Source organism: Scleropages formosus, chromosome 3 (genome assembly GCF_900964775.1).
Source record: "Scleropages formosus chromosome 3, fSclFor1.1, whole genome shotgun sequence".
Lineage (NCBI taxonomy): Eukaryota > Metazoa > Chordata > Actinopteri > Osteoglossiformes > Osteoglossidae > Scleropages > Scleropages formosus.
This window is the reverse complement of record NC_041808.1, coordinates 9,834,254-9,858,317: the sequence shown is the minus strand read 5'-3', so window position 1 is coordinate 9,858,317 and position 24,064 is coordinate 9,834,254. Positions and strand designations below refer to the sequence as shown.

Genomic DNA, 24,064 nt, shown 5'->3' with positions numbered 1-24,064 from the left:
TTCCCTTCATAAATGGAGAGTGACATGATCCGACAAGTGATATTCCACTTCAACAACCATAAAACATCAACGGCAAAAATTCACTACACATCTTCTTCTTCTTTGGCCAACAGGGTGTGTAGGCTTCATGGATCATTTTTCGGAGTCCTTCGTACAGGAAGTGAGGAGACGCTGGCTCTGTGCTACTCTTCCCCATCAGCATGGCCCTGGTGACATGTACAGGCTTGCAGACTTGTCTCACTTCCCTTCCTCTCACACATAGCAAGCAACCTTGTAGGCACTGCTGGGTTCCAGCATCTACAGCAGGAACCAGTATAGCCAATCATTTTCCTGCTCCACACCACAGAGGTAAAACGCAACGAGAGTGATGACTCAAGGGTCTGACTTTACGATGAGTCAATACCCAGCATAAGCTAGCAAGGAAAAAAAAAAAAAACACTTCCTTTTATCCTGTGGGCCTGCCTGCCTCATTACTCACCTGGGTGGCTCACCTATTTCACAATTTCACCTTGCCTTAACCTGGTGACACGTCCCCCCCAACTACCTTCTGGCAATTTCCCACACAAGGCATCTGTGACTAACCTGCCCTTCAGTGGCCTGAGGCAATGTCACTCTTGCAGGAACCCCTGCTACTGGCCACTCCCCACCTGGCCTCAAGTTCCCACCTGCAAGTGCTCTTCTTCAAAACATGTGTAAGGAAGGGTGTTAAGGCTGTCAGGAGGTATGTGCCATAAAGAATTAGTGCTGGGTGCACGGAGTATGCAGCCTTGACAGGGCGAGAAGTGTGCTCGTCCCGGTGAGTGTAAGAAAGCCAGTGCCTAGAGAGACCAGAGAACCCCCACCCCCTGCCGGGATCTCTCTCCAATCTACAGGCCCTATGGGACTCCCAGGTGCTTGCAGTAATGGGCCTTCTGTGCTGACACCACAAGGCGGCACAATCTGCCCTGGGCTTTCAGATAAAACCAGAGTGATCTGAACAAAATTGGCCCTTCTACACACTTTCAAACTGGACAAATGAGCTCAATTTACACTAAGATTTACTTTACGCACAAAAAAGCTTTACGCAGCTGCACTGGGGTCAAACACAAACCATCAGAATCATTAACAGGAGTGCATTAATACGAAAGGCATGTCTGATAGCTCTGTGGACCCATGCTGAGCAGGAGTGAATTAATGCTGTGATGGATTCCCACATGTCCACAAAAATCTCCACTTGCATGCGTACGCTAGTAGCAATCCGCAGACTAATCTTATTCATGTGTGTCTAATGTTACTCTTACTATAAACAGTAATCATCCATTTGCTAAACTACATTTCTTCTAAGACCTCCAGGAATTTACAATGTTAAAAAGGCATGCAGTGGGTTTTTTTTTTTTTTTTTTGGAAGGCCTCCAGCAAGATCATGTAAGTTTGGTATCAGCAAAGCAGTCTGACACAAGTCTGGGTGCAACTGGGTAACTCATAAAATTAAGAAAGAAAGAAAAAAAAGCAGAAGCACTACTTTAACAGAGGCTATCGAGTCAAACATGGATTAAATAATTGCCCTTAGAGAAGTTCCTAATCTGCCTACTGGCAAAAAATATTAAAGCCATCTATGAAAATAGCACATTTACACTGACTTTGTGCATGTTTCTAATTTGCATAACTACATTACCCAGAAATTCAGCAGGCAAAATAAGCCATTAAAAGGCGAGTTGATCCATTCACATGGACACTGACAATCATTACCTATCCTACCAGAAGTTGTCTTCTAGGGCTCAATCAGTTACAGAAGACCCTCACCCAGAAATGATTTCACTGTAATCATGGTTGTTACCTTCCAGCACGGTGAGCTTAGCACTTGTATTGATTTCCCCCATGCTGTTGGTGGCGGTGCATTCATAGATGGCCTCATCCCGGTGCGTCCGCAGGGGCTGGATGCGAAGTACAGATCCTGATCCGTCATCAAACTCGATCACCTGTGACATTGATGCGCGTTAACATTTCAGGACTTTCAAAATGGTTAATGGTTTTCAATAAGGTTAATGACGAATCTCATTGTGCTAAACATTGCTGCTAAAAGCAGGGTGCAAAATGGATTTTCCATGCTGAAATATTGACGTAAGAGGGATGTCATCAGTTTATTTGTTCATAAACTAATCACTACTCCTAGTCCTTCCTCTTGTTAACATAGTGAACACAAGCTCTGTCTGGCTGTGGAAGTACCATGATTGTCCTGTCACATCATGTGGACCCAAGAGAGTCTCTGCACAGAGAGCTGGCTGAAGCTTTGAAGAGGCAGCTTGAGGAAACAAGTTCACACAACCTAAATCCTGAGGCACCCTCGAGGGAATGTCTGCCTCAGTAATGCTACCGAGTGCCCCAGATAACCAACTGAAAGCGCTTGCTGTACGAAGTTTTAGACCAAGTGTGGCGGTTAATAAATCTGTGAGCAAGTGCATCTTGTAGATGTGCTGAGCTTCCCAGCTCCTGCTGCTTGCCACAGCACCTCCCCACCAGTAAGCGGAGCTCCTCCTCAAAAGACAGACCTAACGGTAAATATGTAGGATGTACTTGTCATATCCAGTTTAGTATGAGGGGATAAGAAAAGGGAACGAGGAGGTAGAGGAACTTTGAAGAGTGTGTGCAGGAGCCTCAGGGAACAGCTTCAGGATTTCTGACGAGGGATGGGAGGACAACAGCATGCACAAAGCTCGGGAAGCCGGGCTGCCACCAAGCCTCTACACAGTGGTAATCGAGCAGCTGAGATGTACCTCGAAGCGCTGAGAGCTGACTTTCTTCCCCTTCTTCATCCAAGTGATCCTGGGTTTGGGTTCACCCACTGCCTGGCACACAAAGGAGGCAACACCACCTGAAATCCCGGTCTGGTCTTCTGGGGATTTGATGAAACTTGGCAAACCTGAGAAAGAAGGAAGAGGGAAAGAGTTCATATGAGAGAAGGGGAGAGAACACATTATTTGCATCAGGACTTGCTGTAATAAGGAAAGCTGGTTACAGGCATTTCAGATGGTGGTGTTTACAGCGTAACATTGCATGTTCCCCAAATAATGATCCCACAACACCCAGCGTAAAACCTGGGCAAGCTGTTTGGCATAGAAACCCTCCATCTCACAATATTATGGGTTTCAAGATTTCTTTTGGCTCAACATCACCTGTAGTCATATGAATCATTAAAATCCCATACTGTTCGTGTTTATACATAGCTTTTTAAACATGGGAGGAGAAACGTGCTCTTTCACGTCTGGTCTAAACAACTGCCGAATCTCTGGGGAGGTTTCAAAACCAATTCTCTGTCTCAACGCTTTGCATCCATAAAAACAAAATGCCACTTTTCACATGAATACTTGGTTTCTGAATCATTAAGAACTGCATAATTAAATATCCATCTTGTCAAACATTGTGGGGTGAGAGAAATGACTGAATATTCTGCCAGAAACCTTTAGTCATTTCTCAGCAGAGATGGCCAGTGTGGGACAATATTCCTGAAGGAAATTCTGGCTGTGCTTACAGAAGTGGGGAGGGAACAGGACTGAAGATATGAACGTAAAGACAAAGCACAGAAGCCAGCCACGTTCAGGAAGGATTTCCAGTTGATACTGTACTGCACCAAGGCTATGCTACATCAAACAAACAACAAGACCCTAACAGAAAGTGTACATACAAATGCAAATAGCCAGCTTGCAGGACCATGACCTACTACAAGTCTGCAGAATGCTACACCAATCCCATAAAGCTGCTGGTCGACACACCTCCCTTTGTTTACAATTCCCTAATGAAATGCCCGGGTCACCTTAAGAGATCTGAGCTAAAACACTATATCAAGCATAGCCTGCTGGAGAGACCCTAGATATGTAAACAAAGTCAACATGAAATGAGAAGCAAAGCATTCTGAAATTTTAATGGGAATTTAATTGGTTGCTACAGCCAATTCCACTCAGTAGCAAAAGCAGAGCCACACTTGAGACATAAAGCTGACAATACACAGATGATGCTCTCTAAGTGGTGTACAAGAATCCTGGTTCCCAGTGGATTACAGCATAAGAGAGAAGCACTGACATGTCCATGGTTCCCAAAGGGCAGCACAGAGCAGCACCATTGGCACAGCTGCTATGGTCCCCTTTATTTATCTTGTAATAAAAGATCTGCAGGCAAAGAGAAAAGGGAATCGATATCCAGTTAACATAATGCAACACCTACTCTGAAATTGCCTACGCCAAGCCATGTACCTTTGCAATGAGCTGTAGGTAATCATTCTGGTGGTACGGTGGGCACTGATAAGAGCAGGACAACATGAGTAAGCAGCGACACCTCTGGCCTGGAACTGTCTGCAGTGTGTTCGAGGAGCTGTGGAGTAGAACTGTGTACCATACAGAGATGAGGAGGAGGTGTGTAGGGGTGTATGTTTAAGTACAAATGCTTCCCTGTGTGACTGTGCATGTACAAATATGTCAGTAAGCATCCTACATGTAATGTACACACCAAATTACTTTTGCAGTCAGATGACCCCTCAGTCACACTGGGCAGACTGACAATTTTTCATGACATTTACATCCTCCCTCCCTGCAGCCAGTGAGCTTGATTGGCACTGCAGGGCAATGTGAATCTCAGCAAGAGGCTGACAAACTGGACTGAATTCAGAAAGTGAGAGAGAAAGTACTAAAACTGGTGCAACACCCCCAACTTACATGTCTGACTTAAACAGAAAGGTGGACGTAACAAAGAATTTTCTGCAAAGCCAGTGAAAGGAGCATTTCAAGCAGCTGAAAGCTGGAAAACTTGCTTAGCAGAATTTTGACCTCCTAGAATCACTTTCAAAACATCTGTCACCTCAATCCTACTCAACTTCATGTGAACACAGAGACCACTTTCCCTGCATGGGGAGTAGGAGAAATTAAAGCAGATCTGGACACATGCGTCCAAATTACAATACACAAACCCTGCGGGTTTAAACCGTGATGCCTTAATGAGCCCCAACATCTGCAGGAACCAGAGGGCTAAGGTTGGAAAGTGTCGGCCACATCTTTTCATGTTATCTGCTCAAAATGTGTTAATCACATATTTATAGGCGTAATTCTCCACGGATGGAAGCACTGTTTGTCTTTAGCAGTATTTTCACTCGCTCCCCTGGATCAGAAACTAAAGTTGACCAGTGGACAGAGGGATGTTCGTTCAGCGCAGTATCAGACAGCCAACCCTGCAGACTCCATCAGGTACCACAGCTGCCCCGCCAGAAAATCTCAACCCTTAGTAGGAGATCCAGTTGTTCACTTTTGAAGACAGATTGCTAGATTCGATCAGCCTACATCACGAAATCAGCATGGCAACATGTCATGTGCACCTCGAGGGTCAGCCCCCTTGTGTAGCTATGTGTTGAAATGACAAGGAAACCTAATTGAGACAGCCATCTAATCATAGACTTGTCCCATCTGTTGCTGCTTGATTCACTAAGGGGGGGGGGGTTCACTAATTTCCTCTGCCAAGCCTTAGTTTTGCTCAACAATCCTCTAAATTAGTACATACACAATAAGATGCCTTTTTGCATTCTTCAAAGTAGCTCTGTCCTTTTAATTTGAAAGTGGAAGCCACAATGGCACTCTAATCATGAAATACTGTCCGATTCAGCGGGAATCGCAGTCCATTGGGACCAAGCAACTAAATTACAAGGGTTGCAGTGGGGATTTTCCCTGTGGTCTATCCCCCCTAAATTCAGTTTTCAGATGAGATGTTTCCTCTATTGCAGAGATGAACAGATTGATAAGAAGGGTCACAACCTCTGATCGTAGTACTGCAATTATAATGTTCAGAGTAATATTGAAAGCACAATTCTGCACACCATGACAAATATTACAATAATCCAGCTCAAAATGGTGAGAGTGAACTGCTCAAATGTTCAAATGTACATGAGTAAAAAATTAAAGTTGACTGTTGGGTTTCCATTAAAAGGAGCTTATTAAACCATATATGTGCTGGAACTTTTGGCATATTTTATTAAACTACACCACAGTTGACATGGATGAAAATGGATAAGGAACACATGCATTTTTTTTTTTTTAAATTTGAAAATATATCCTCTGACAAAAAAACAAAATGTGGCACTTATCAGGTTGTTTAATAGTTTTATTTTAATGTGAAAACATTTATTAGAAGAAAACACCAAAAAATATTGTCTCAATATTATATCTACTCTTGTATATCATATTATACCAATAATATATCAATAACAACATTTAAATTTATATATAGTGAATATAAGGCTCTGGTTCCCCCGTGACCCTGTATGGGACAAGCGGTTCTGAAAATGTGTGTGTGTGTATAAATATATAATGAATTCTTATGTGCATCACTTCATTATAATGAACTGGCAGCAATGCAAAACAGCCTTGGCGGGGGGGGGGGGGGGGGGAGATCACAAATGAAACTATTAAAGAAAAATAAATAAAAAAAAAACCTTTGTTTCCCAATTGACTTGATTCAAATACAAATAAAAGAAGGAATGCACAATTGGGCAGGAATACTATGTCGAGTTGGCTTCATGATAATACAGTACTGAAATAAACCCTGCCTCTTACCAGGGTTTAGTAACCAACCTCTTTAAGAGGCAGTCACACATTCCTCAATATCTCAAACCTCAGAAACACTCAATTCCTCAAAAATGTTCAATTCCATTCAAACAAACCAACAAAAGAAACTGATTTGCTACATAAAACAAAGCAACACACAGAGGCAGATTTGCTGAAAAAGGTGATATCTCCAGTAACATAAGTAACACATTCTGGTGCATATAGTGAGAAGCTTCTGAACGTGAATCTGATATTGCATTCTAGTCTTGTCTTCTTCCCTCAGGCACTTGGGTGGGCACCACATGAGTAACTCCATTATTGCTGGAGTGTCACAATCACTATAAAATAATGGCATCTCACCACATACATGTGCACACATGCACACACAAGTACACACGTCCAAGAACATCACATTACTGAAAACCAGCAGGAAGCTCACTACTGCTGTTTAGCGCAACTTTGGCTGTAAAGCTATGCTATCAAGACTGCTTCAAAATCCCCTCCACCTGAAAGTCAAATCCCTGAAACGGAGAGATGCACAGGGGTTCTGATAGGGTGAGAAGAGCAGGGGGGCAAACAAGGGACTAGTGGAGAGATGCTGGCCTCAGTGGTCAATGAATGCCATTGTTACAGCTTCTCTTATTAAACTCAAACCATGCTGGCAAAACAGAATTCAGACACCTTAGTTGAGGGTAGTGTTGGTCTTGACGCTAGTTTAAGGCTGCAACCTCTCCCGGAGTAAAGGAGAGCAAAGGAAGTGCAAGTTCCTGCATCTAGAATAGACAATGTTGTTCCACATCTGGAGGCCACAGTTCTACATCGACTGGAGAGAGGAATCTAGTCTCTCACTGCTCTTATGGTGGGAAAAGTCCAAGAGGAAAGCAAAGTGAGCAGCAGCTGCGCCCCTTGATGGCCTATCTGAAAATCTGACTGCAACGGAACAAATTTCAAGAGTGAAAAATCAAGAGTGCTGAATTGGGGGAGGGGGTCCCAGAGCTCCACTGCAAGCTTGCACAGCACTGATGCAAACAGGCTATGCTCCGAGTGAGTTCAAATGATCAATAAAAAAACCAGAGTGCAAAACATTTATTCTCATTAATAATAGATTACCAACTTATTTTCATTTGTGCATTTAACAGATATTTGTCAGTTAGTATTGGTAATGGTTGTTTTAGTGGAGCGTTCCCAATTAATGCTTTTTACACCATTAGCAGGCAGAACTTGCAGCTGATTCCACATAAAGCTGCCTCACTAGCAAATTATTTTCCACATGAGGTCAACTTCCTTCATCGTTTGTTTGTTCAAACTGACAAAACATCCTCTGGTTGTAAACTAAACAGCCCAAAATACTGTGAGCCATTCATTTTTGCTAAAAGACAGTTCTTTTATTGTTTCACAATATATTCATTTCTAACCTGCAGCAAAATTAAAACAACCTCATTCATTCACCATTTACATATTTAGCTGACACTTTTCTCCAAAGCAACTTAGAATGTTAAGGTTATGATTATTTACCCATTATACAGCTGGGTAATTTTACTGGAGCAATTCAGGGTAAGTACCTTGCTCAAGGGTACTACAGCTGGAGGTGAGGCTCGAACCTGCGACATTTGGGTCCAAAGGCAGTTGTTCTAACCACTACCCTACCAGCTGTCCCCAATGTTAAAAATTACACATAACCAGTCATTTTTAAAAGTTCAGCTCCCACCCAAACACCTGATCAATTATTTGATCCCTAATGCGCACACTCTTGAATCTATCCGACAAGAAGGTACTCTACAAACTGCTCTTTTGTCCCACAGCACCACAGTTTTATAGGACTGTCTTTCCATTGCCATTAATACATTCCAAACTTTGTACCGGTTCTTGATACCTATTTTCCAGAATGTCAGTGTGTGTATCACACTCTGTAATCATCAGATGTATAAAACACTGATCTGGTTCAAAAAAGTAATCCAGGAAGAATATAGGAAATGTCTTAAGGCAGTATTCCTTCCTGGGTATTTTCGATGAGAAAGAGAGATCCAGTTGGGGTTACGCAGTCAATTACTTCCCTAATAGGTTGAATAATAAACAAAGAACAATGTGCTCTGAGAGCTCTCACTCTTTATGTTCACCAGCCCCTACATACACTGCAGGCCAGCTGTGTAGTTATTGTGCTCCAGCTTCACAAAGTTCTCTTTTAGACTGAGACATTGTGGGTGCTGAGGGAGGCTTCTGAACCTTTATGGCTGCTGCGTTGAGCTTTTCAAGGATGACTTAAATATTCTGAAGATATCACAGACACGCAGATCAGTGGTTAGCCAAAGTTTTACAAGAACCAGAAAATGCTGAAAACTAGGATGTTACAAATTTACTACATGAGAACTCTCCTCACCAGGATATTTCAGAGATGTGCTCCCATTTCTGTTGTCGGATTCAAATGGTGTTTGATCACATGAAGAGCACCTTTACCTCACAACATACCCATGTACTTGAGGAAAGATTATTTCTCAAAAAAGGCCTTGTTTACAAAACATGAAGCAGCTCTACAGTTACTAGGAAGGGAAACAAACAAAAAAAAAAAATTTCCTAAAAACAGTACTGAAACAGCCTACGGCAAAACCCTGAACCACATGAACACTACAGTCATCACAGCATGTTAAAGAGGAAATCCCCAACATCCACCCCACCCTTCTCCCAAAAAAAAAAAAAAAAAAAAATCGGTTTTGATGAGGACTTCTCCCTTTGCAATCAGACTCATGTTAAAACATCACTATGCATTCCTGTCTGGCTTTCTCCATCCCACTGTCAACTACATTAATAGTCTCCTCCCGAAGAGCAGATTACATCACTGAAACGATCTCCTGGGTTTTGAGGTCCGAAGAGACATATATTACAGCACTTCTCCAAGCTGACATAAATGGCGATGAAATAAAATTAGCTTTTGTTGCCTGAGTTCCCATCACCAGTGTGAGTGGTATGCAGTGTGTCAGACAAATGCATTTTCAAAAAAATTTGGCAAGTACAGAAAGTTCCAGACAATGAGAGACATGCATTATTTTGTTAAAGGGGGGAGGCTTCAATCGCGACATCATGACAAACCTCCTTGTTTCTAGTCATGGGTCTCTGAATTATAACATACCCTTCAAGTGTTTTCAAAGGCATGAATCATCGAATGTGGTTTCTAATGGGAACTTAATTGCACATCAAAAAAGGGAAGCATTGATCATAGTAGGATATTGTTTCTTCTCGTTATTTTGCCCTCATGATATAACAATGGAGATTCATTTAGTCATCAGCTTACAATAAAGTAGGAAAGAAAACAATTAAAAAAAAAAAAAAAAAAAAAAGGTTAAAGAAAAAAAGAAAATCCAGTGCATTCTAGTTTGGTGTTCTTGTGAGTGCCATCATAAGGCCCCTGTTTCAGCAAGCTCACTAAAAAGGCAGCACAATGAGCTGCTGTTCTCTACAACAATATCCTGGCCGGCGTGATGAGCTGGAGCGAGGACCCACACACAGCTAGGGGGGCGGCCAAGTCTGTATGGAACAGCAGGCTTGAGCACAATGGGACATCTTTAAGAGGCAGGGCCTTCAAGTTCCCAAAAGCTCTGGTATTCATTTCACTGAGGCTTCTCTGCAAAGCGACCTGGAATGTTATGCTAAATAAAATTATCTATTCATTTATATCACTGGGTAATTTTTACTGCAGCAATTTTATGGCACGTACCTTGCTCACAGGCACTATAGCAATATGTAGGAATCAAACTCATGACCTTCGTATCAGAAGACAGCAGATCTATCACCTATGCTAACAGCTGTCCCTGGGCTTGCTAAATTATCCCACTGGACAGGTTTCAACAGGTTAACAACAAAATTATCTGGGACAATTCCAAACCTCATTCTTTAACCTCAAATTATGAATGGGGAGGGGTGGGGAAGCATGAACACCACCAGACACACATATCACTCTTTGTTTCAACTGACACAATAAAAGATTAACTGTTTATGGCTTTCCAGGGAATCATTGAGTTAATGGTCAACGAGAGAAAGTCTGAAAGTCAGGTCTGGCTTTAATCGATAAACAATGACGAAGAAGGCCTCCAGGTTGCCTAGTCTAGGCCTTATACTGCACAGCCCTCAGGAGAGGCAGAGGAATGACTTTTTTGCAACTGAAGACAATGTGTGGGAGCGTGCACCATCAACTCCTCACAATTTCCATTTCATTTCATACAAAGTGAGCCCATTTATTTTCTACAAGGTAACACACTGTACAACGATGGAAAGGGCACTTTGAAAGGGGGGGGGGGGGGGCCCTGTGATGAAGGTGTAAACAGAAGGGAGTGCCAAGAGAGGGACATCCACAGCTCTGTGGGGATTTATATTCAAGGCTCCACTTTCCTTATCCACTAAATTCAAAAAGCTTTCAGCACAGTGCCCTTCTGCACATGTTGATAACTACAACCACGACCATCCACACATGTAGAACGGAGGCAAAGCGTAAAGTGTGCTCCACTAATAAGCTGAGCCACACTAACTCCTTAGGGGTCACGGTGTGCATATGTGAGGAGATTCAGCCTGTCAGAGTGTGCAGCTTGTGATGGAAAGGATACAGGCTCCCTCCAGGAGCTGATCTGGTGAGGCCCCCAGCTGCAGCCAATGCTGTCAGTGGCCTATTCCTGCTGATGGTGTCCCCTACAGAGCCCCTCTGTCCCAGCTAACCCTGTTAGGAGTGCTGGATTGCTATCCAAAATTAACACTCCCAAGAGACAATCCCATTCATTGCTGCCAGGTTTTGTACCCTTTCCCCCCCATCTTGGTGATTAACCCATCACCCTTTCATTTTAGCAATGGAGTGCCCTCTGGGTAAAAACTAAATTACAGCACAGACGCAGGTGGTCGCCTTGATGGCCTTGGTTTGAAAGGAAAATACATTGAAAGTTCAGAGCAAGATTGCAGATTTGCAGTAAATCACTGCTAAACTTCACTTGGTGCAGCCACAGTGATCTATGCAGCACTACCACCATCCAAAGCATCACTGTTTGCCACTGACAACGCTGGCAACAGCCTGAAGTGATCTGAACCACAGGGGTTCTCCACTTACAGCTGCTGACCTCTGGACAGCTCCTTCTTTTCATCCACACTGATTTAATTATGTCTTTTCTTTTTTAACTGCAAGTTACTCTGGTTAATTGCTGAGGCCAGGGAAAAGCTGTGCCAAAATTGTTTCGAACCTGTTTGAAAGCTTGAAAATTAAATGTGAATTTTTCAACCATTTAATAATGTCACCTAATGCTCCAAAATTAAGAATGCATAATAAAGAGGTTAAACAGTTCCCACAAGTAAAATATGGAAGAATAAATATTCATTATTGGATTCCCACCCACTCCCTTAAAAAAAAAAAAAGAATTTTTTAGGTACACTTTAATATTTAACTAAATGATAATACATATTTTAAACATTTTGCTTGTATATGAGAAGCGAGAACAATGACTCAACTTCTCTCTATTCCTATGGCTCATTATGAGCGATTCCCTGTCATGCAAATCCAAGAATTTCCATGGAGGTTTGACAGATCAGTCAGAGTGACATGTTAACCAATTTCCTCTCCTTTTCCACCTCCTCTAAGATCTTGCCGCTATATATCTCACTGAGCAGCAGATAAAAGAAACTGAAAAATTTCAAACTCTCCCAACCTTTTCATCTAACACAGGAGTCAGACGGAATCAGAAAAAGGGACTTCTGAAAATGTCAACTAGAACAATTGACTCTGTTAATGAGGGATGAACTCCTGGCTTTTAAAAGAAGGTTCAACTTTTGGGGAAAACAGCGAGTTTCCAAAGTGAAACTTTGAATGGAAGAAAATAAAGTTTAGACACGTGATCTCAATACAAAAGTATGTAAGTGCTACTTTGTATTACCGGAATAACATCAATAATATCAATATGCTGCTATATTCTCTGAGATAAAATATAAGCATTGATACTACAAACTGCAGTAATCATAGAAAAAAAGTCACTAAGTAAATATCCCTTAAGGCAACTTTCAATGCTTTTTGGCCTGGGTACCCCTGCCTAAGCTAGTGATTACATTTTAATTCAACCGTTTGTCTTTTCAATCGGTAACAATTCCTTTCCAACTTCTTGTCACTATATATGTGAATATAAATACCCCTTCTAATCTAATTTTTTTAATGTCTTATGGCTCCTAAATACTGTTCAACATTATCTTACACTTTTTAGTGAATTTTTGTTACCGTTTATTTCCTACATTGTGTGCTGTACAAAGTAGTACAGTTAATGCTGAAAAGCAAATCAGCTTTAACTGAGTGAATATCTGATGGACTAACTGGATTCACAGACAGATAAAACCCATAAATGGTTGCATTTCTGTTGTGGGAGAGTACAGATGTCTAATGACCCAAGGGAAACAGGGCCCACTTGTTCTGTTAAAGGACATAAAATATTCATGCGCGTAAAAACCTTTACTGTCCCAGCGGTGCTCTGATGGAGATCATCGTCCTCATCGCTGCTTTGACTGTCTTTATTAGTGCCTTGATCCCTTTTCTTTGAATAACTCTGCACCTGTCACAAATAATTAAGTCGCACTTTTTGAGGTTTTCTATAAAAACTTAAGAAGTACTATACGTAAAGTCATAGTGGAGCCGATTACGCCGACATGTGTGGCTTCGGTACTGCTACAGAACTCACAAACTGGCTACTCCTCTTTGGTGCCTGAATGCATTGGTAGCATAAGCATTTTGATGTGTTCAAGTAAGAGGAAGGTCTAGGGAAAGCAGCAAGTCCTAAAGAGATGTTAGACATCTTCAAGAGGAGATTGGGAAATACTCTGAGCTTGTGATATGATTAACCCAATAATGAACGACCTCTTAGACAAGAATTGAGATACTTCACTTCCATTGTAACGCATTTCCATCTTCTGGGGAAATGGCCTAATTAGGTGAGAGTTTCTTGACTTAGGGATTCCTGCAGTTCATCCAATTAGTACTTCAGCTCTGGCAGCGAGGACCCCTTGTGCGTGGCAGTTCGTACATTTATTCATAGCACATTAAGGGCCTGCTGGGTTATTTGTTTGGATAAAGGCAACCTATTAACAATCATTACATGAAGAAATTATGGATGCATGCACATACACACACAAATGCACAAACACGCTGCCTTTAAAGCATATTCAGATATTACCTCTGACTAAAGTTTCTTCTCAATGATTTTTTTTCTCTAGTTTCTCTGCAACTCAAGGGGGGACACCAAAGACCCAGGATATATGAATTTATATCACCTCATTTGTCTCAATGCTGCTTTTTGCTTCCAGGAAGGACACAGATCTTGTCCCTTGATCTCAGCCATGTAACCAGGCCACTGAGGGGCAGACGGCTTCCCATAGCGCTGACTTTGAGGGACCTAATTCTATTAATCTCGCATCGTTAACCTATCCTAACACTACCCCGCCTGCCACCACACTCCCCACAAAGACATGTGTTGTATGTGTGCCTCTACAGCTCTACTCACCAGGCAGATTCCTCCCAGGAACACAGCTGTGGACTAACAGTATTACCTCTAAGTGCCTGGGACTAAGGATATGGTTACTTTTAATTAAAAGAATCAATTTCCATCCTCCATTAATTTTGCTTAGTGTCCATATGGACACTCAAAAACAATTCAATTCCCTGTGCTGCCCCCAGCTTGTTGGACCTTATACTCCCTCAGCTGTAGATCATACTTGACACAGAGGGCCTGACAGATAATACATAATCAATTTACAACAATCTATAACTTTGAGAACTGCAACAAAGAGGTTCTTTGTCTCATTGAGTCTTCAGCACATTGAACACTGAAATATGTATGCACATTCAAAGTTTTATTGTCGTGGTGAAACAAATCAAAATCCTCTGGATTTACTAAGCCTTTGAATTACTAATATTCAATTCTGACTTTACCTACTCTGAGGGCCTGTGTGCATTGCTTGCATGTTGTTGACTACAATGCTTTGACTGTAATTATACAATTGCCCATACTGACGTACTCAATTAGGGTATAGGCCTGCTTTTTCAATACAGAGTAACATAATACTATGCATTTTTAACACATAATAAGAAGAGTCTGATGGAAGGCTGTTAAAGTAGTGCTATAGGGTGTAGTTAGTGGAAAAGTAGACTAAATGCATTACAGCTCCATTTGCTAATGATGCTAGTTTTGTGAAAACTGATTTGAAGCTTAAAACTCGGCTGGCAGGGGAATGCACAGGGCTTCACAATGGCTGACTGTCGAGGGCTCCTCCGATCAGCTGAGGTCTAGCAGCCAGAGCTAGCAGTAATCGGCAAGAATGGTGAGATCCCACCACCTTACTGGATCAACCTGCTAGAGCAAGCTGCCCTCTGACATGAATAAACTATGTATATGAATAAATGTATGTGGCAATCAAAACAATCTTAAATGAGGGATGTGAAGTTCTCAAACTGCATTTGAAAATCCTTCCAGTTCCTCTCAACTGACATTGCAAATTTTTGGAAATGTAGTGGTTCTTTTGATTCTGTTCTTCAGAAATGAAAACAAGTAACCTTTTCAGCTGCAAAACTAGAGCGATACGTTGCTTATTTTCCACACAGTTGAGCTACATCTGTTCACAGTGTAGTGACAAAGGGTCAAAGGTGAACGGGGCAAAACTTTACACACCTTAGTGACATGGGCATTTCATCACAATTTGTCTTAAGGGCTAATAAGCATTTTAAATTTCCAACAGTGCTTTGACAGATTTATGAAACTTATCAACTGTGTCATGAACTGTCATTATGTGACAAATGTTAGAACGTATACTGACGATTTAGACTTAAGGGATTCAGGGTCCTGTCCCTAATGAGAACATGTACCCTCATATGAGTCTAAAGGATATGGTAGGGCATCACCTCTGTGTGGTCCACAATGACTTTAATCAGGGAATAAATCAATGATTAGTAAAGACACACACCGTCATGGTGGGTTTCCTCTGGGTGTTCCACTTTCCTCCCACAGCCCAAAGACAGGCTTTCAAGTGAATTGGTGACTCCAAATTGCCCATTGTGCGTGCGTGCGTGCGTGCGTGTTCCACTGGTGTACAGATTAGTAACTCACTGTACGTAGCATTGTAAGTCACCTTGGGTGGAAAAGCGTGGGTTAAAAGTGACAAAAATCACTTTCGGAAAGAAGTGTTCCTGTTACTGTACATTCAATCGTTAAATTCAAGAATCAAAATTCAAAACATGTAAAATGTAATGGATTACAGCTGCATGCATGTTTAGTCCTCTGAGACCTTGTAAATTAACTGCTTCACACAAGTACAGCAAGGTGAAGGCACATTACAATTACAGTAATTCAATTTATCTACATCTTTGCATCAAACCCGATGTCAGTGGAGACCCTTTCAGCTCTATCTGACTTGTTGTTTAGCAACTAGTCCATGTGCTGTGGGTCACCACTTATTTCCATCAATAAAGTGGGCCAGCATTAGCAGTAAATCTATGACAATGTGCACAGCAATGACTTCTCATAAATGAACGAAATGCCTTCCTTTTGCTAGCTGTCAGACATATACCTTCTAAACCCATCTCTTCCAGGCCAGACTGTGGTTTCCATCTGCATCTGGGCCCATTAAACAGCCTCTCTGCACAGCGTGTACTACAGCTTGTTTAAGTATTCAGAACACTTGCCCCTCAAGGAGGGTGTTAACTAATGAGGGTGTAGTGTGCAGCGTTAACTGCCAGCTGGATGCAAACACTCAAGCCATATCAAAATTGAATACATTAAGCCAAAATCTGGTTAATGGGGCCTGTTGTCTTTTCTGCTTTTACCAAAATCTGACACCTATTATATACGCAGTTGCGTATGTATGTTCTGGAAAAAGAAAAAACCCTAATCCTAATAACAAGAGCAATGAATTTCCGTAAGCAGATCTGCAGTCGGGTCTTTCTATTCCACTGAGGCAACCGCAAAGTCACTGAGGGCACTTTATTGTTTAATTTTAACCCGCTACTAAGGCACCATTGTCTACAAGGGAGTGCCTGACAGCGGAGGATTTTTCTGAAGATCCCAGTGTCATGTGACATTCCGGTGTCACTCAATTCAAAAAAAACAAGCTTTGGGTTTATTGTCACAACACAGAGGCTTTTCAGTTGGCCGTTTACATTCCTAAGAGGATCCCTTATCCTACCCTGATCTGCTAACACCCCAGTTTGTTCTCAGGTTAATTGCTTTTCGGGCTTTCAAAAAGTCACCAGGCGAGTGGGTCCCACAAGCCACTGTGAGAATGGGTAGATCAGATCTACAGACAGTCACAAAACTATTTCAGCAGTATAGAGAAGTAAAAAAAAAAAAAAAAAAAGGGGGGGGGGGCAAAAAAGTATCAAATCGAAGAAAATAAAGCAGAAACTTGTTGGCAGTGGATGAGATAAGGCAAATATTTTTTGTTGTGTGTCATTTCTGAATGATGAACCATTCAGTAGCTCACCCTTGTTCTCTGAAATCTCCAATGTACAATGAAAGCCTGATTTCTCCCTTTCCTTCTTACTAACTGGAAAAGACAGACCCTAGTGCTTCAATAACTCTTCCCTTTCCCCCAGTACAGAAGAGAGGGACTAAGATCCTTATGAATATCAAAGGCTACGGCCACCGGGCAGTCCTGACAGAAAAATTTGAGCGGTAAATGAATTCCACAAGGTCAGCCTCACTTCACCACTGAACAGAAAGTGTGCAGATGGACAGCAAAAGGTTAATACAAAATGACCAGGTCTCCTAAAACAATCAGGGTTGAGGTGGCTCAAGATCTAATGGAATTACGGTCACCCAGACAGCAGTGGGCCCCAGTTCGTGAGGAGAATCAAATCAGTGGATAAACCCACACAGCAGCACTGGACCTGTGGGGTGGAGGGTGTTTGACGCGTTACGATCTCACAGACCCCCAACAATGTCACATCACTCAACACATATTTGCACCACTATCTCTGATCTGCAAGAAAAGGCTGGAAGTCAAGTATTCCAAGTCAAGTATTCTTTCCACCTTCTGAAGAATAACAAACCTTAACGTTTTCAGGGGCACTTTCACACTTTTGGGCCATTTCAAAAGTAACCATATGTTTTTACTGGAGTTCAGTGAAGAGAAGTAATGAATTAAGCCATATGTTCCATGCTAAGATGCATGTAAATTTTTTTTTTTTATTTCCTAAGTGTGCAGAACTTTTCATGGCAAAAATTAAAACTTTCAGGGTTTTCTTTGGCATTTTTTATATTTATACCATAAGGTCTGGAGAAGTACATGAAACCTACAATAAGACTAAGCTTAAAAATCTGCTGAATCAAGTGAGAAATTATTTTTATTGGGCTTTATTCATATCTATTAATTTCTTCTTAAAGGGGCAAGCCATTTTGACCCACGAACACATTCAACTGTATTACAGAATGGTACCATTTGGCAGGAGTAAACTTTATTGGCTTCAAAATTACTGACAGTAATGGATCTATGGCTTTTATGAATAGTAGGATATATAAAGACACTGTGTTATACAACAAAAGTACATAAAGCCCAATATACCTAGTTAGCCCATATAGAAGAATCTGTTCTGAAAAATAAACCTATGTACGTATGGACAAAAATTAACACGTCATGGTACTCAATTAAAAAATACATTAAAAAAAACCCTGGAGAGCATTCATACTGGGTGCACAATACATCCTAGAGTTGTATGTTCTTTTATGCGAAGAAGTCTGAACAGTGGTGGGATACTTACTGTCCGCATGTGAGGTCAGCGCCATACAGCCCAGCAGCACTAACGTGGCTGCCACATGGAGGCATGTGGATGGACAATGGTGAGGCACCATGTTCCTGGTTGGCACTGCTCCTCCTGGGTCCTTATACTCCCCCTCAACAGCAGCGCGTTCACACGATCATAGGCTGACACCTGGGACAGGGACAGGAAACATCGAGGAGGTCAACATCACCTCGTGCTGTTAAAGTAACCAGCAGTCTGGTTCCACGCAAGCTTCTGCTCTTAATGTTTTATCAATAATTTAAAGTCAAGGGTCACAACATTGCTTTTGAGACACTGCAAAAGATGCAGGAGATTTTACTTAGGTATTAAAATGACTTCATTTTAACTGATGCAAAATCCTTAGACTAATCGAAAAATGATATCACAGAAACAAAAAACAAAGCATATAAGGTACTGTGTCCTATATCATCAGCACTGCCACAATGAGCACATCCAGAAGCAAGAACAAAAGGTTATCTCCCAAAGGGGAGTAAGGGTTCAAGAGGGGGACCACACTGGGATGGTAGGCAATAAAGTGGAGTGCACAAGATTAAATGTGGACAACAAAAGGAGGTTTGCCCTAACTAGCCCCATCCCCTTCATTTCATCTGCCTTCCCAAGGAACCCTGCACCCCCAGAGGACCTCCCACATTAGCCAATGCTGCTCCTAAAAGCCCCAGTATGTTATTGCTTGTTCCCTTGGGGTGGAAGGCAGTCAAGCAACAGTGTCCCAGCATTATTAGAAAGGCCCTTCTCCCTGAAACTATAAATGTGGTGCTGCTAGGTCTCCAATGTGTTAATAAGGCTCCTGCGCTCACAGCGCAGCCTCACATTCTCCATGTGATTAATTACACATTGCTCAGAGTGAGGTCTCAGTTTGATTGGTGCACACCTGTGGAAGAGACACTGACCCACTTCTGTCACTCAAGCCTGCTTCAGAGTGATGATACACAGTGAGGGGGGGCATGCCAGGGTGGGGTTTAGCCTGTGGTTATGGGCAACTTGGGAACACTACAGGGTGTCACCCACTGTGTTAGGCTCAGCCAGAGTAGACAGACGGAGGCTGTCTGTGCATGAGCGCTATCTTGGCCTTCTTTAGAGGCTGCATTTAGTATAGGCCATCTGGTCATAACATCTGGTTAGAACACTAAGGCTGCCAGCCATTTTCTTAGCAGATCATCCCTGAACCAGGGTACTGCCACAAACTCAGTTGGCTAACTTTATGGCACAAGCTGAAGGCTGATACTAAAAACCCATGTCTCGGAAAGGCCCGTGATGTCTCCAAAAGCCTGTAGTCCTATGTGACTTCATGTCACACTCTGAAATGATTTAATGGAGTCGCTGCTATGGGGGGACTAGAGCTTCAAAGTAGTCCCTTCCCCCTTTGTGTTCCCTTTCCTAGACTAGTCAAAAGTGTTTCAGCAACTTAGCAACCTTTCCAGCACCCAGCACTAATGGGTTCTCCCCCCCCCAGGGAGCTAGCTTTAATATTACCAGCAAGGAAACAAGTCTCGCTTGGGTTGTCGGTTGATTTCAAGTTTATTACAGGAAATCAAACACCTGGAACATCACACACAGACACATACACATTCTTCATTATGTCTGGGCTAAGAGACAGGCTGCAGCCCTTGTGTACACTTAATGCAGTCCAACCTGTTCCATTCTATTTAACTCCGCCATAGACGGTTCCAAGCTCGGCTGAGAAAGGAGGAGGGTTGGGTGTGGGGTTAGCTGCTCCACACCATAAAAACCTTGCCAGCTACAGAAACGCCAACAAGGAAACTTCATGACATCTCAGCTTTTAGGGATGCCTAGAGAGCCCTTGTTGGTGGCCTTATGCCTCAGGAGGGGCGGAAGGCATAAGAAGACAAGATGAAAAAAAATCGTATGAACTTCCTAATACAGATATAATGTACAATTAAAAGACTGAAAAACTGGTTTCATTTTTCATGCACTAACTATATCTTATTGTGAAAGATTTTAAAATGTGTGTTTAATTTCCCTTTGAAAACCAGAACACCACTACTTCAAAGTGAAGGTGTAAGATAAACCAAAGTCTGCTATCATTTAGACATCTATCATTCTTTTAATGGCTTGCATGTGTGGTGACTACCCTTTTTGTAAGTGTCAATTTCGGTTGAGCAAACAAACCCTGAAATGCTGAGCCACACATGAAAAATCTGACAAGTTCTTTGTCAGGCTGAGCAAGAAAAGAAAGAAAAAAATAAGAGTCTAAAAATTTGAATGTTTTCCAAATTTCCTTTAATCTCATTTGAAAGATAGCTTAGGTCAGAAGCAGCTTGAACGTGAAAGAATTTAGTGTTCTGTTTGTAAGCCAATATTTGATTGGCAAGATCTGCAGTCCCTTTGCCCATCTAGTGCAATCATCATAAAACCAAGACAATTATCTCCCTTTTTGGCCTGGTAGGACCATCAGATCCAAAAATCACACTGGCTTCATTTCAACAGGCTCTTGCTGGAAACAAACTTCAGACTTCTGGTGAAATGCAAAAAAAGGTTTGTATATGACATTGTGAACTTAACTTTTAGTCTGCTTTCCTGCTGAGACAGCCTTCTACACAAGAGTGATTCCATATCCCCAACTCACAAGCTGAGCGTCAACCCACTCAACCTGAAAATCAACCTGATGTGACAAGGCAACTATAAGACAAAGCTGTCAAACACCCCTTGTATCCTTTACAGTGAGGGTGGCTTCTGCAGCAGTGCTTTAAATCAACAAGAGCATTAATACTAATCTTCCAGCATAGTTTGAAAAGACATTGCATGTAGTTTGTTGATGCTGTTACCAAGAAATAAGGGAAACTTGGAGGTTGCTCCCACATCAAGGAAGAGCAAAACTTACAAATAAGCAAAAAGATTGAACAATGATGTAGCAAGTAATACACGAGACCCTGAGCGACTGTATTACAATAGTGCCAGGGCCTCCTACGCCAACTGCCAAAAAACAGGAAAGAGGTTAGATTCACTTGAGGCCAATAACAAAAATCGCCCTGTCCTTATTTTCAGAAATGTCTCCGTCTTTTTTTTCCCCTTCTTTTCATTTCACGAATCCCACATGAGCCCTAAAGGAGGTAACTAGTCTTTTTTCAAAACCCTCTAGTATGTGCAATACCATAGTTTTTCTAAAATAATCAGGGGAGGAGTGAAATCAGCTTCAATACAGCGCTGTATATTTGTGCCGCAAAAACAAGAATCTGACTGTACAAGAGCTCAACACTCATGCAAAGACAATTTGGAGTTCTTTAAATTTCAAAGTTCTTTGATTACTGAACACAGATGTCCTTAGAGCCACTTGTGGTAAAACAATCCAACTGACATGAAACTTCAAATGATCAACTTTACTGAAATCCCCAAATCCAACTGTTAATCCAGACTAGGAATCATTTTTATATGAAGCTTGACTCAAATTCAAAGTACCTTGGACATGAAAGATGACTTGAAATGCTTGGGAATAATACTTCAAAAAAAAAATAAGCGGCTCTGATCATACTATTCAAGCATTAAACAATTCCTTGTTTTCATTTTGAATTGCTTGTTCTATACACATTTCATTGCACCGGTAAAGAACTCATTGGTCAAGGACACTCAAGAATAGTCAACCAGTGAGCAAATGTGTCCAGGTGTCCAAGCCACAGAATACCAGCACCTGTACTGAGTAACCCTGTTTAGGGGTTGCACAGACTAGTCGACTTGTCAACTTTACTGCTCTGCGATGATGCTTTAAGCTTGACATCAAGTAGTTGCTTATCACATGATTATGACACTAACAACATGGACGCCTCCGAGAGTCCACCATAGCTGAAGAAGTCCGTAATTATTTAACAACACCGCATATTCTCACCATGGAGAACCCACTGCAGTGGCAGGCCTGCAACCAGACAGATATCCCTGTTTGGCCAAGCTATGCAAAAGCTACTTAGCTGTCCCAGCAACCAGCATCCTAAGCAAAAGAATTTTTTCTCTGGCTGAGAATACCATCACGAGACAGCGGGCGAGCCTTCATCCAGCCCACGTTGATGCCCTCATCTTCTTACATGCAAACCAGGACCAAAAAATAAAAACTGTGACTGAGCAGAACTATGACAGTGAGTAGGCTTACAAGCTAGATCGAACGTGAGTTTTGTTTTCCTCATCAAGTTTTACACCATTATTTTGCATCAGTCTTTCTTTTGAACTTAAATGGGAGTTGTAGAAGCATACAAGTGTTATTGTTGCATAGAAGCGTTATTGTTGCAGCTCAGTTGCAACGTTTTATATATAGCCTATGTATGAGCTGTCTTGTCAGCATATGCATTCAGTTTGAGAATGCAGCTTGTCGGTTGTTGCAAAGCATTCCCTTCTCCTGTGTTTTTATTCATGACAGCATCAGCGATTAGTCAATGTTGACTCGACTTTCGTCACATAACTGTCGACTTTAAAAAATCTGAAGTCGTGCAACCCCTACGCCTGTTTTGAGTCTACATCAAGTCTACATTTCTATGCATATACAACATTAAGTGATGCTTCCACACAAAGAACCACAAAATACGCCCAAAAAGTCAGTCTTCCCTCTCGAGTTATGCTGCTGTAAGGCTGTCATGTAGGCACACCGGCAAGACGAGGGACTTCTGAATCAGTGTTCTACCCATGGAATAGATGTCAATGCAAAGAGAGAGAAGGAAGGGAAATGGCTGAGTTACACTCTCCAATGGGGGTGGTGGATAAGCCCCAGAACGATGAGGTGGTCTCACCACCCGCAGCGAGACTGCCACACACTTACACGTGCACACTGATGTCTAGTTCGACTGCAGAGTTAGGTGGCTGATGAACAGGGAAGCTGATATGGGGTCGGTGAGGTGCTGCAGGGAGCTAATTTATAAGCCCATCGACCCAATCTCTCCCAGGAGCAGCTGCGCTTCCTGCAACGAAGAGGTCTTGCCTCCAAGAATCGGGTTACACAATGGAGAAATCATCTACACCTAAGCCGTGGTGTCTCTTCGTAATCAATCTTCGTTAGGCACAAAGCTGGGTCACATAATTGATTGTGACATGGCTCGCCTGCCTTCTCAGAGGGGAGAGCACTAGGTGCCGGGTGGTTCAGAGGAATAATTGATGAGGCTAGCAGAATTAAAACGTGAGGGGGCCACCAACAGATGGACATTAGAGATGGAGACCACTAGCAAAGTGTGAGTGTGGAAGAGGCCACTCAACAACCTGTCTTGCAGTCCATAACCAGGCCTCTGGCCACCACTTTTACTACCTGCCAGTCAAAGCCAACTGAGAGGGATAGTGACTTCTCTCTCTCTCTCTCTCTCTCTCTCTCTCTCTCTCTCTCTCATTAAAGGGGCCAGGTGTCAGCAAATGAAAAAAGAACTCTGCCACTCTCCGCAACCCTGGGCTGGAGGAAGTGCCGACAAAAAAGCACATTCTTAACTGCAGTTCCCATCAGAAAATGGAGAAAAACAGTCATGGTTAAGCAGCAGTGGTGGGGGGTAAAACAGAATGGATGCACAGAATTGCTTACATGTGGCAAAAGAAAATAAGAGCATTTACAAGGGAGCTCAGCTAATGACTGATAAGACAGGTGAGGGATACTAAGTACATTTCCTTGTCTGTATTTACTCAGTTACAAATGCGAAACAAGGGCCAGAGGATTTGCAAAGGAAGCCAGTTCGGATTAACAGCCAGGTAGGTCAGCGGGACACTCTCTTGTTACATAAATAGTTAC

At 42.2% G+C, this 24,064-nt stretch overlaps 1 protein-coding gene across 6 annotated transcripts in view; it reads right to left on the bottom strand.

The window, feature by feature from the left end:
- The window catches only part of LOC108923793 (receptor-type tyrosine-protein phosphatase F), a 180,406-nt gene that overhangs the window by 96,605 nt on the left and 59,737 nt on the right, over window positions 1-24,064 (bottom strand). For all 6 annotated transcript variants that reach the window (XM_018734751.2, XM_029250045.1, XM_018734752.2 and 3 more), the window contains exons 2-4: window positions 18,316-18,486; window positions 2,754-2,899; window positions 1,817-1,958 (exon numbers count right to left, since the gene is read on the bottom strand). In XM_018734751.2, the coding sequence (XP_018590267.2) occupies window positions 1,817-1,958; window positions 2,754-2,899; window positions 18,316-18,406 (379 nt within the window). In that variant the 5' untranslated portion in view covers window positions 18,407-18,486. The remainder of the gene's footprint in view (window positions 1-1,816; window positions 1,959-2,753; window positions 2,900-18,315; window positions 18,487-24,064) is intronic.